The 13,604-nt window shown below is 40.2% G+C and overlaps 1 protein-coding gene across 24 annotated transcripts in view; it reads left to right on the forward strand.

Moving 5' to 3' along the window:
* MADD (MAP kinase activating death domain) overlaps nucleotides 1–12,878 on the forward strand; it is a 113,987-nt gene extending 101,109 nt beyond the window's left edge. For 15 of the 24 annotated variants that reach the window (XM_019551549.1, XM_019551548.1, XM_019551556.1 and 12 more), the window contains 4 exons: nucleotides 1,309–1,317; nucleotides 1,589–1,658; nucleotides 9,321–9,367; nucleotides 11,287–12,878. In XM_019551549.1, the coding sequence (XP_019407094.1) occupies nucleotides 1,309–1,317; nucleotides 1,589–1,658; nucleotides 9,321–9,367; nucleotides 11,287–11,394 (234 nt within the window). In that variant the 3' untranslated portion in view covers nucleotides 11,395–12,878. The remainder of the gene's footprint in view (nucleotides 1–1,308; nucleotides 1,318–1,588; nucleotides 1,659–9,320; nucleotides 9,368–11,286) is intronic. The other 9 variants (XM_019551550.1, XM_019551557.1, XM_019551564.1 and 6 more) reach the window with 2 other exon arrangements.
* The last annotated feature ends 726 nt before the right edge of the window (nucleotides 12,879–13,604 follow it).

Raw genomic sequence — 13,604 nt, forward strand, 5'->3', positions numbered from 1 at the left:
ACATGCTTTTTTATAGAGCCTTGCCATTTTGATTTCTGGACTGCTAGATAAGTAATACATCTCATAGATCTGAGCCTTTCCGTTGAACTTCTGAACGAAAAGCTTTTTTCCGTAGTCTGAACCTGTATAGCAAATACTACTGCAGTCCCTGGAAATTATTTGGATTAACAGATGGATAAAGACCCCCTTGCATAGCTTTTATTTCCTCTTCTCTGCAACCCTCCAAAAAGAGAAAATGCATGAAGTGAAAATTTTGATGACTAAAATATCTTGGGATCATTTCTATAGCTTTTCTACTAAAGAAAATATAATTTATACTTTAAAATTAGCCTGTCCAATTTACTCTAAAGGTTTTATTAGTCCATATACTGAAGGCAGGTGTAGTGAGACTGTTTCAAAAACTAGATTGTTTAGCTGGCATGATCTCACTTTTGGCACAGGACTTTCTCTTGCCATTCTTGGGTTTTGGGATTAAATGAAAGCAGTGTTGTTAGTTTTGAATTGAAGACAAGCATCCACATTTATTTTGCATTCTTTATGTTCCTAGTAGATGTGATTTCCTGTGTCGTCCCCCCGCCCCCCCCTTCCCCATCCAGCAAATGATATTCTAAATCTGCTCTTGAGATTATGGCTTTATAAATTTAGAGCAACTGGAAAGGTTACTGTAATCTGTTGTGATGCAGTCTTGCAAAGATACTTTATTGAGCATTTGAAAGAGACTTGCCCACACTTTCTAAGTAAATTTTGCCATTCTTTATATTCCATTCCCAAAAAACCCCAAATCTAAGCATAGAACTGATTCCTGATGACCTGCCTGTAGCTTCTCCTTAAGTCCACAAACTGCTTCGTACCTTGCAAGGACTAACTGTAGTTATGGCTTTCCAGGATGGTTTTCCAGGATCTTTACTTGAGTGCACCTGCTGCTCATCATATTTTACAAAGTCTATAGCTAATTCTAAGTTGGCAATGCAATTGGTGGGGAAGGATAATTCCCTTTAGCCCATAAAATTTAACTTCTGGATAACATGGGAGGAGCAGTATAAGGGTGGGAATCACAGTCCTCTTACCTGCCCTCTGTGCTGGAGGAGGATGCATGGAGGGGCAGACTCCAACTGGGATGGAACAGGTGCTATGTTATACCAAATTTGGGAGCCAGCTGTTTCTTGTCCCCCTTTGTATTGCATTTCAGGTGTGTTGGGTTTTTTTATTTCTTGCTATAACTCAGCTGAGTGCCTGAAGGGGTAGCAATGTTGGATATGTCAGTTACTAACTCCTTCGTTTCTCTTCCATGCTTTCTCCTCCTGCAAGGAGCGGAAGGTACTCCATCTTCTGCTGTCTTTGCTTCTTAGCACTTTTAAGTTTTGTTAATTTCTAGCACTGTGGCAAATTTGTCTTTTTTTTTAATCTTTGTTCTCCTTTTATTAATATATTATGCTGTAAATGGATTGGTAGAATGTGCCAGAACACTTCAAGTTATATCTGCTGTGATAGTGTTTCTTTTTTGGGTTTTTTTGTTTTTGTTTTTTAATAAAAAGACTCTCTTTGGTGACTAATCATGTGTTTTGATTTTTCCCCCTGTTTTTTATAGGTTTTCATAGAGCTGAATCACATTAAAAAGTGCAATACTGTGCGAGGAGTCTTTGTCCTGGAGGAATTTGGTAATTACATTATTTTGATATTAGGTCTGTACTCGCATGGCAGTAACTCAAATTTCCAGTCCTCAGTCTCAGCGTTGTATGTTCATTAGATAATAGGCAGCTTCAGAGATGGGGAAGAAAAATAGTTTTGCACCTAAGAGGTTGTCTGATTAACTGGGAGGATGGGTGAATTGATGCATTGAGAATGATTTTGAAAATTTTCATAATAAATGCTAGTGGCCTAGATGCATCAGCAGCAGGCTACAGGAGATGGTTTGAGTGTTGTGCAGCATAGATATCGGTAATGAATCATGGCAGGAGGAGATTCTTAGTGATTACTTCTTTAACAAGCTCCTTCATTGCTTCAGAAATTGTGGTCAAAAGCAACAGAGTTCTGTGACACAGGCCTGTGCTGTTTTAGTCTAAGGGGAATTGCTCATATTTATGAAATCTTCCTCTCTCCGCCGCACGTCTTCATTTTTATTTTTTGAAGCAGAGGAAGTATTTATAGAACGTGTATCTGGACTACAGTTTAGTTAGCAGTTTTGTTTTTAGGGCATGACTGCATGGGGAGGAGCAGAGATGTGAAGGTTGAGTGAACTGGAGATTTTTTGCCATTTGGCTAAGGATTGCCATTTTGTTTATTCTGGAGCTCTAGACTGGGCCTAGAAGTGTCCTAATGTCACTGTGATTTGTAATACTGTATTTACTTAAATATAAGACAAGGCTTTTTTCCCCCCCCATCAGCATTGTGAAAAAAGCCCCTCGTTTTATATTTGCGTACAAGTAAACATCCCTCATTAAGTATATTGCCTGTCATTAAACTGCTGTCAGAAGCGGCATGTGGTCAGTAATGGAAACCAACTGCGTAGTTGACTGAATGTAGCCTACCCTGAGCGTGGTTGTAAAATACATGGCTGGTATTGGGAAACATGCTGAAAGGAATCAATAACAAGGCTAAGTTAGTGCAGCCCATCTGAATAAGATATAGTGCCCATTATACTCAGTCCCCCTTAGTCATGGTGAACCACTACATTGAATACATTTCAGCTTTTTCTTTACTCCCACAGCTGAGCAACACCTTTCTTTCCCTTTTCTAATTATTTCTGTTTCTTCACCAGCCTTAAATGTCTAGCAAACATCACAAAACATCTATATAGATGAGAGGCTCTATCACCCCCTCTCTCAGCCTGTCGCATGTGATTGGTATAGCTTCACCCTTTGTGAGGTTGTGCCAGACCAGGTGACTCTGTACTTCATCTGCATATGCATTTTTGGAGACTCTCGAGACTTGTGAAAAAAACACCCAGTTCCAGTAGTGAGTGGGGGGCTTATTAGCACATGGATCCTTTATGGCGGGTATCTGGAGTACACACATACTGAGCAGTGCTGAGCTCTGGGGTCACCCTCCATTGAAATGCTGGTGACTCTGATGGGGGCCAAGCCCAATGAACTATGATAAATCATAAGCCTTTGAGCTTTGGACAAATAGCATGAATAGTTTATACTGTGTATAAGTAGGTACAAAAATGATGCTTAAAAGTGTGTTGATGGAGTACCTGTGCTAAAACTTGCATCAGCTTGTAACAGTTCGCAGAAAAGGTAACATTCTGGATGAACCAAGTTAATAAGTACCCATAGTAATCTGCCTATATACAAAATATTACAGGTGTGTTTATTTTAAAGTTAGTGTTTTTTGGTCCCTTGCATTTCAAATTTGTTCCTAACTTCCATGTGCTAAAGGATGGAACAGAGCCCAAGCAGAGTCTTACAGTAAAATGGGGAAAGGGGCTGCAGGGGAAAAGTTAGGGCAGAGGGCAAGGGGATCATGTGAACCCCGCCCACTATTTTCTATGTTGCAGTGGTGGGAGTGGGACAAATTCAAGACAAACCTCTGATAATTAGATTCTATACCTGAAAAATTATAACATTTATGAATTTTTCAGATATAGAATCGAATTCTTGGGAGGTTGTTTTAAATTCAGGGCAGTCTTAGACATGAGTAAATATGGTAATTGGCCCAGAGTCTGACAAATGGGTTATTTAAGATGTTGTAGCTTTCTAGAATATCTGAACCTTTCATGTCCTCTAAAATATCCTCTCAGGGGTCCCAGACATAGAGCTGTTAATTTGTCTGTTTATAATTTTGCACTTGTATAGGTCTTCACCAAAGGTGCAAAACTTTCCTTTAATAATACTCATCTTAACAAAACAATTTCGGACTTTGGTCAGTGTTTGTTCTTCTGTTACATCCACCATTTAACTTTTTTTTTTTTAAATCATTGGGTTCCTTTTTCAGATATTCTGATTCTTTATCAATGCCTTGGGTTAAGAGTACTGACTGATGGCTCCTCTTTATTAATAATTCTAAGAAAGAAACTAATACTAACATCTGGAGGTACCATGTCTCAATCCTTGTTCAGATACTTCCATCTTCCTCTTATGACACCAAATTGTTCAAATGACACCACTGACCTGAGTTGGAGAACAATGAATGGCCTGGAAGGCAAATAAGCTACTGACAAGAAATTTAGGTCTTCCCTTTACTGTCCTCAAAACTATTTTGCCACATACTATAAATCTCAGATCTCTAGATGGATGCAGAATCTGAAGAAGTTTGAAATACCTAAAACACTTGTAAGTGCTGGCCTAAAACTGAAGATTTCCATGTTGAATGGTTGTCTATTCCTGTAGAATCACATTTCTTCAAAATAGACCAAAAGTATATTATAGCATTATTGACCAACAAACCAAACCAAACAAAAACAAAAAAAATATTTAAGATTGCAAGACAGTAGTGATAGTGAATGACAAGTTGCAGTTGAGATCAGCAGCCCAAATATCTTCTAAAACTATCCTGGATGACTTTAACTACTTAAATATTTAAATGATCAAAAGTCTCTTATTTTTGATCATTTTTTGAGAAATAATTTTACACCAGTAACAGATACTTCTTCAAAAAGTTATTTTGGAGCATCCAACATAAAGAAAGAAGTGAGTCAAGAAGAAACAATAACTTGAGCCATCAAACAACAGTGACCATAAGACAAATCACTTTCAAATTACTATAAGGAAAGATTGTAGCAAGAGTTTGTTCTGTGATGCTAAACTTCCAGAAAGGCAATTTTGGAATAAAAAATTTGGAAGTAAATTAGAAGCTGAAGACAAAAATTAAGAACTTTAAATTCTTTCCTCAACACAGCAACTGCTTTAACATTCCCAAAAGGCATTTTTGCGCCCCAGGAGTCCCAAAAGGCATTCATACCCTGGAACAAAAAACAAAAAAAAACCCTGAGAAAAGCAAGAAAAATCATGGTTAAATAACAAGCCTCAAGAAGTGAAAAAAGAGCATAATCTGGCCTGTAAAATGAAAGGTGAAAATTTTAAGAAGTAATTTTGAGATTAAATAGCCAAAAGCTCTTTGGCCAAATAGCAAGAACATATTTAAATATATCAGAAGTAGGAAATATGCAGTAGAACTGGTAGGTCTGTCAGATTACCAAAATGAACAAGGAATTGAAGATAGATGTTACAGATGATCTAAATTGCTTTCTTGTACAGAGGACACTGGCAAAATGCATGTCTCAGTTCTGTGCTTCTAAAATCAGTAGAGGTGAAGCAGAACTCAGACAGCTACGTGCAAAAGATAAATTACACCGTTAAACTACCAGGAGAAAATGGTAATATGCTCCTAGGGTGCATATTTAAAACGAACTGAGCTTCTAATAAAGCTGTTAAAATCTGCTACTACCCATGAGGACTGGAGGGATACCAAAGTTGTTCTTGCCTTGACCAGAAGGCATGAGGACTGACTGGGAGAATTCTGTTTCGGTGAGTTTCTGTTCATCGGCAGGAAGTTTTAGTTAACTTTGTTTTGAGGTTTTAGAAGTGTTTTCCGAGTAAGGTCTTTGTTGTGGGAATGGACAGAGTTGTGTATCATAAGACAGAAGGTCAAGTTGATAGAGTGGAAGTTGGAGGGGTGATTTTAGAACAGGGCACGAATATGAGCCAGGGGTTATTGCCCCCATATGGGAGCAAAGATTTAAAGGAAGTGAAGAAGTGTAAGGCTCTTACCTCTGGAATTTGAGTTACTGCCGTGTATTTATGCTTTACTTTCTCGTGGCCCCTTCACCACCGCTGCTATGAAAACCTTCATTCTCCAGCAGGTAAAGTGATGTCCCCTGAACTAGTTCTTTGCTAGTGCCATATGTTCTCATTCACAGGGCCAGAGGCTGCAGGATGGTGCTCAGTTACTCATCCCCTTCATCAGCTTAGTTTAACAGCATCAGGAATCACTTTTATTGCTAGAAGAAAAATACTTCTGTTTTTTAGCTTGACTTTTGTACTCTGTCATGGTAGTGTTTGATCTCTTGAGCATAAACCCAAAGCCTCTTGTTTTCTCTCTTTCTTAACCATACCCTCTCCGGAGTATTTCCCCAATTTTGGCAGGGCTATGGAAGAGTCGCTCATTTAAGGGGGTGGGCGGCTTTAGTAAATGCAAAAGACCCTAGGTCCTGTCCCTGCTGTCTCTTATTGTGGGGGGAGGGAAGGGGCATTAGGGACTTTACAGCTTCCCTTCTCTCCTCCCTTCATGACACAAGCTCCTTCCAGTTTTCTCAACCTGCTTTTTGAGAAGTGTATGAACAATTGTATGTTATCCAGTGGGAAGTGAGGTTTGTACTGCTGTGTAATCCTACCCCATTCAGCTGTGCACTAGTTTCACTCCCACCTTTATCCCCTGGTGACATGGAGTTAATTTGGAATGTCTGGTGCCAACCGGTAAGGGAGCTTGGATATGCACCTCATTCTCTTGCCAACTCTAGCCACTGGCGTGATTGGGGCAGTGCAGCCTGGGTATGCACTTCACCCTGTTTTTTCAGTCCTTGATTGAACTGCCCTCCAAGGAAATGGGGACTTTCAAAGTTACTCTGTATCTTTTCATTTTCTTAAACAAAGACTGCCTTTTTCACTGGGTCTTTCCAAGGGTGATGCTATTATGGTGCACTGTTGATTTGGATTAGCATCCTCCACTCCAGCCCAGTCTGCACTGCCTGGTTTTGACCCCCTGAAGTATGACCCCTCTCCTCTGTAAAAATTTTTGTTGTGTCTGTCATAGTCTGTCAGGTGCCATGTGCATGGCTAGGTTTCGGTCTCCATTTTTTTTTCCTAATTATTTATGCTGAGTTCATGGTTATTTTGCCTTTGTTGTTGTTTCTCTCAATAGCACTATGAATTTATAAAAGATTCACTCTCCCATTCCTACTTTCCTCTATCAACCGGTAACTAATTTGGTCTGGTTTTGAATAATCTATAATGTTTCTTGTAAGATTTGTTGTGCCACAGAAATTCCAAGGCATGTTTCCACCACTTTGGAAGGAGAGGATCCAGAATCATGTCTTGTTGTCCCTTTAGCTTTTAAAACTTAAATTTGCCTTTGTTTGCCCGTAGACTGTTAGATACCTTGTGCTTTCTTTCTTTGTTCCCTGTGTTGTCTCCCCATGGCAGGGGTGCACAATATATGGCCTACTTAGGTCCCACTGGGGCAATCTAACTGGCCTAACATAAGTCTCTATTAAACCATGTTATTAAAAAAGGGTTTGAAAAAAGCAAAATAGTATGCCTTGTTTCCTTGTTGTGCAGCACTTCATTAATCTGTATGTGTGCCTCCATATGTGGTCCAGTTTCCCACTTACAAATGGTTTGAGGGTGTACAGCCAAGCTGAGCAGATCCCACTCATGACAGCTTCCACTGGAAAGCATAGTTTGCAAGTGGCCCTCCATGAAGTTTGTGTTGTGCACCCCTGCCCCATGGGCTCCATGCAGAGCAACAGTTACAGATGGGGACAGAAGCACAGTGTAGGTGAACCATACATTCAAGGGAGGGATGCAGTTTTCAGGCACTTCAGGATAATCAAAGCAAAGGGAAAATTCTTCCTTGACTGTGTTGTGCTATGCCCCCTCTTTATTTGAGATGAGATGCCAAGAGCAAGGTGAAGCTTTACTGGAAACAAGACTGCATCTGTGTCATCTGTTGCAGCTGGTGTTTCCTTTAATACCCTTAGAAGTCAAATCAAGCTTGGCTTCTATTTTGACAACCATTTGTAACTGAACTCTTATTTCTTGATATTTTTGAGTCTGTCCGTTCAAGCAAGTTGTTCATTTTTTTTATGAAGGCGTCAGGTCAGCTCTGTATTATAGATGTTAGACAAAAGGAAATGGATTTTATGAGCAGTGGTGAAGATGCAGCAGGCCTGGATGAGAGAGTCTTCATTCTAGAAAGTTTTCACCATAATCCAGGCGTGGGCAAAATATAGCCCATGGGCCAAACCTAAACTACCAAGGCCAGACCTGACCTGTGGCCCCAGCAGTGGCGGTTCTTTCCTGTTGCCACTGCCAGGCTCTGCTGGTAGACGTGGCTCTACTGCATGGGCACCCTGGCCCATCTACCCTGCAACCACTGTCAGGAGCACTGGATGGAGCAGGCAGGCAGGGTCTCCATGGAGAGCAGCTGGGACCCTTGTGGGCAGCATGCACAGCTGGGCAGATGGGCTAGGGCAGAGTGTCCAGGAGCAGGATGGGTAAGCAGGGCCAGGGATTGAGATCACAGGGTGGTGGCAGTGTGGGGCTGGGGACCAGAGTACAGCCACAATCCTCTCCCTGCATGTCCATGTGACAGATGCCAGTTCTGTGGGCAGGGGCGTGCAGGGAGCGAATGACAACTCTGCCATGGGCCTCTGTCCTTCACTGTCACTGCCCCATAATCCTGGTCTCTGGCTCTGCCTGCCCATCCTGCTCCTGGATGCTACTCCCTGCTCAGCTGTGTGCCCTGCCCATGCGGGTCCCAGCTGGTTTCTCTGGAGATCCTGGGATCACTGGGCAGTGACAGCGCAGGGCTGGAGCCTAGGGCAGAGCCGCAATCTGCTCTCCATATGCCCCTGCCCTCAGAAGCAGCGCCTGTTACAGGAACATGTAGGGAGCCCCGCATTCCCCATCTTAGTCCTGCCCATCCACTCTGCTCTCAGCTGCTGCTCCTCCATGCCTGTGCATGGCCCCATCCCATCTGCCTGGACAAGTGTGGGGGTCACTTAGGGAATCTTGGTGAGCTGTTGTGGGGGAGAGGGTGCTGACCCAGCCCACAGCAGCTCACTAAAACTCTCTAAGGGGCCCTCTGGCCAAAATAATTGCCCACCCTGCCATAATCAAATCTCTTTCCTTTGTAGATTTCACAGAACCCCTTGTGAGGGGCTAGTTTTTAAACAATTAGTATAAGAATTACCATGTAGAGGGTAATTTAGAGAGGCGTTAAGATGGTAGAAAAGATTTGTGACGGAGATATTATGTAATTTCTGCTAGACCAAGTCTAAAGTAACAACATCAGAAAAACCACTGAGCTTATGAGAAGCATCAAATGCCTTCTATGCTTTTCCCAGTCAAGGAGCCAAAGAAGTATTTGTCATCTTGAGTTACTTAATGCATCTTTCTTGGTGTCCTCAAGCAACACTCATACTGTCAATATAGAGGAAGAATAGGATCCGGAAGTGAAGAGTAGTGGAGTGCCCAGTTTCTACAGCTGCAGTCTGTGTGCATCCCTTCCCCTTTCCTATGGGAACATTGTGCTTTCTTTCATTTTTTTCCTCTCGTTTTTTGAACTTTTTGTTTTGTCTCTTGCCCGTCCGGTTTTAGTTCCTGAAACTAAAGAAGTGGTGAGCCACAAGTACAAGACGCCAATGGTAAGTCAACTGCCATGCCTTATAGTTCTTTTAGAGGATACGTATATTCAATTTCCATTTTGTTGCCAATCATTGTGCTATCTGACACGGCTTTTGTGTCCTGGCTATGTGGAATGGTTTTCCTGTGTACAGAAGTGCTGTGAAGGATTGTTCATGCTGAATTGGAGCGCAGTGCATAGAAACTGGGATTGCAGGGTTATGTAATGGAACTGCCATGAAATGCAAGCTACTCTTTGAGCTAACTCTTAAAGGGGAGATATTTGTAGCTTGATGTCTCTCATGTTCATAAAACTGTGACAGTTCCTGAGGTAGTGCACAGAGGAATCCATTTTAGAGAGAGGTGAAAATGAAATAGGGAACTTAAATTTACTAAGTGCTGGTGAAAATTGCTGAATTGATGATCTTGGAGATCTAAATTCCTAATCCACAGAAGAGTGGAAAGGTGAATCACTTCGAGGCCCACACTGATCACCAGCTGAGTTTATGAAGATTTCTCCCCTACTGCTATCATGTTAAGCAGCACAATACACAAAATCAGACAGAATACAGGGGAGATGGCTTATTGAACTTCTCCAATTTAGTAGCTTTCATAGTTTTAATTGTTGAAGACATGCTGACAGTTAACATGGCACTTACTGAACCATATTGTATTTTTGTGAGTGGTTCTGTGTGTCTGTTAATGAAACATGAGTAGATATCTACTAGGAGATAACTTTGTCCCAAGAACTAGAAGAAATAGAAGAAGGATATTAGAAATTTATTAAACATATAAAATTCCTAGAATCAGTGTAAGTGGCTTAAGACTACATCCTTGTAGTCAAGGAAGTTTAACTATGTCCCTGAACAAAAAACCCTAGAATGCCCCCTCCCCTGTCCCCCAGAAGGGAAAAATAGATGGGTAAATGGAAATGTGTGATAGTTTATGTACACCATTTTGTTTTGTCCTATCATACAGAAACAGTAAAATGTACCTTCTTATGTAATGCCTATTTTTATACAGTGATTTTAAACTTGTAGAGAACTCAGAACGCTTTGCAAAGATCATGGCATGATCCCCATTTTAGAAACAGAGAAGACAGAGGCCCATAGAAGTGGCATAACCAACTAAAGGCACTCAGTTGGCCGTTGGCAAAGCTAGGTACACAATCAGGTCTCCCAAGTTCCAGGCTTCAGTAGATCATGTTGCCTCGCAGAATGGCAAAATGAATTATATTACTTGAATTAAAATGACAACAAACTAATCATTATAAATATCTTCTAATGCCATGTAGAATCATACTGTGGAGCTCTTTGCCATATGACAGGTGACATAGTTTAGTAAAGCTTTCTAAAAATTAGTTACTTTTTATGAGGAATAATATGTACAATTACACCAGCTGTCTAAAAGCTACAAGCACTAACACTGTCTGTGGACATACACGCTTCACCACTTGGAGCACAGAAGAACTTGCACCAGTCACTGATTCAAGGTACAGTATTGAAAATATTGGACAATGAGGTGCATTAGTCATTTTGAACATTGTCTTCCATTACTAGAAGAGTGTCTGCAGTGATATACAGCACAACAAGATCTAGTGTTACAGAATGTTTCTTTGAAGCACTTGGCCACTTTTGTGTCCTAATATCCTGTCTTTATGAATGAATTTTCTCTGTTTATGGTATGATTTTGAATGTGCTGACCCTAAAATTCTTCCTCAGATTTAGTATTAAGTCCTGTCTTTTTCCTTTCCACCTCAGTTTGAGATTGTTTGGAGTATTTGCCATTATCCTTTCTCCCACACGTGTTTTTGTTGCCAGTGTGCTTCTAAGTGCACTGAGTAGAACTTTGTGGAAAGAAATAGTGCAAACATCAGTCATTATATTTTTAAAAAATATTTAACTGTCAAGGCTCTCATTATCTCCTTTTATACATTTTCTAGGCTCATGAGATCTGCTACTCCGTGTTGTGTCTCTTCTCTTACGTGGCTGCAGTTCGTGGGAAAGAGGCAGAAAGCAAAAGCAAACCACCTCGTCCAGTTTCCAGTTGATCATGATATTGGGAAATGTTTGCCCTTTGGCATGTTGGCATTTAGTATTCCCACTGCTGTTACTGGAGCTCACATTACTGTCTCCTGTGAGAACTTGATTATTTATGTTTGATCCTGCAAGTCCTCCCCCTTAGAAATATCTAAAATTTTACTGTTCATTCTCCTGCTGAATTCATTCTATTGGAGTTTTTTTACATAAGCTGTGTTTATCAGACAGTACTGAGTATCAGCATCCAAGTATAACTGTGGGTGACTTGCTCTGGCCATTCTTTTGGGACTCTGTTTCCAAGAAGACTGATGCATCTGGAGTTCAGTTGTTTTTCTTTACAGTGGTACCAGTGTCACAGATTTCCTCACTTAACAGCTGCAGGCCTCTGCTTTCAGATTCTTTAGTAATATGCACAATGGAAGCAGCTGGGTCCTGCATGGATCATTTGTTTGTTGTTTAAATGTGATATTTTGTATTATTTTTCTTCTGTGTTCTTACTTTACCCATCAACGTGGAGTTCTTGCCACATGGTCCTTTCAGTAGAGATGAAATATTCTAGCTACCTTAAGCTCCTCTGCATAGCCTACAATTGGAGAATGGGGCTTTGACTGGATAGTAAATTTTATAGAATTACTGCTTCACCAGTGAGAGAAGCTTTGCATAGGGGAAACTTGAGAAGCTAGGCTTTATGAAGTCCTCTTAAAATTGGTATGTTTGTAATGTATGTGTGTGTCTGACATGGGGAATTTTAGAGCAGCTCTGCTAGCATTTCAGCAGTGCAGTTAATACATAAATATAGTGTTAGCTAGAACAGTTAATATAAGCGAGTAGATAATAAGGAAAGATAAAAAAAAAAACCAAAAAAAAACCCCCAACTACTTGGAGATGATTTGGTTAACTGAAACATGTGGCAAACCCATGCAACTGTGGGATAATCTATACAGAGTATTTCTATAGGAATCTGTGTGCACTTTGGTTCTGTAGAAAGTGTGTGGAAGCCCACAGGATTATGCTGGTTCCAGATCTCATTTTTAGCTATCGCTTCTGTTGAACTGTACAAGTATATCAGAGAATTTTGCTAATACTGTGTTGATGTGTAATTAAACTCCCTCGGTCATAAAGTATTCATCTTGCCACTTATTTTTAGGCTGAGAATGAATGTTTAAACCTTGATTTCTTTTGTTCGTGAACTGAACTGGACTCTACTGAAAAGTCCCCAAGATGCTGGGAGGAAAGAAGATCTAAAGAAAATAATGTTCTGTAAAATATTGGACAGAGTGCTCTAACATAAACTGGAGTACTGTGTGATTTGGTGTTGGATTCTGAGTAAATGCACTTAGAAATAACCCTGTATGGCTCAGTCAGGGTATTTACCATTTTGAATGGAAGGCACTAGGATTGGGTGGGGAAATGATGTAAATAGTCTAATACCACATCTATTTATAGAATGCTGTACAGCTGTCTGAATGTGAAAATAAACTATCACTCAACCAATGGTATAGCTTCTATCTTGTACTTACTATTTCTGTTGATCTTACTATGAAATTAAAGTAAGTGACATATAATTATTACATATCATTCACATATAGATGTGATGCAAAAAGCTGTTCTAGAATATGCCTTAGTGTGGACTTACTCTACATCCATTAGCTATTTAAAAGGGAAGTGCTTTAAACAATTATCTATTTAATGTTATGGTGTAAAAGTAAATGTCTCAGTTTCCAAAAAAAAAAAAAAAGTGTGAACGAATATTAATGGTGAACGCTGAGGTACAGCTGGAAGTCCATTAACTGTCATAAATAGAGATTATTTCTCACACAAAAATAAAAGCGAGGCTTAAAGGATTGATTAAACGTGATTTTGAAGGGTTTTAAGAAGCTGAAATTACCAAGCCACGAACTTGTCATCCTGGCCACTTTTTTAAACTTAAGCTACATCCTCCTCTTACCTGTTTTTTATCTTTGTAGACTAAACTCTTTGCAGCAAGATTAGAATATTAGCAGTCTCAGTGGTCCCCTGAGTGCTACTGCAATATTAGTAGGGATCTTTTAATTAAATGTGAACAACCAGACTGAATTCACCACCACTTTAAGGAGATACTCCCTTCAGAGCAATGCTGGAGTCCTCTAAGGCAGTAGAGAATAATTGAAAATTTCTCCTTGAAAGTCTACTTGTAAATTTAATCTTGGTTTTTAACTAAACGCAATGAAGTTTTGTAAAG

The sequence above is a fragment of the Crocodylus porosus genome, unplaced genomic scaffold (genome assembly GCF_001723895.1).
Source record: "Crocodylus porosus isolate Cpor-Errol unplaced genomic scaffold, CroPor_comp1, whole genome shotgun sequence".
Classification (NCBI taxonomy): Eukaryota; Metazoa; Chordata; order Crocodylia; family Crocodylidae; genus Crocodylus; species Crocodylus porosus.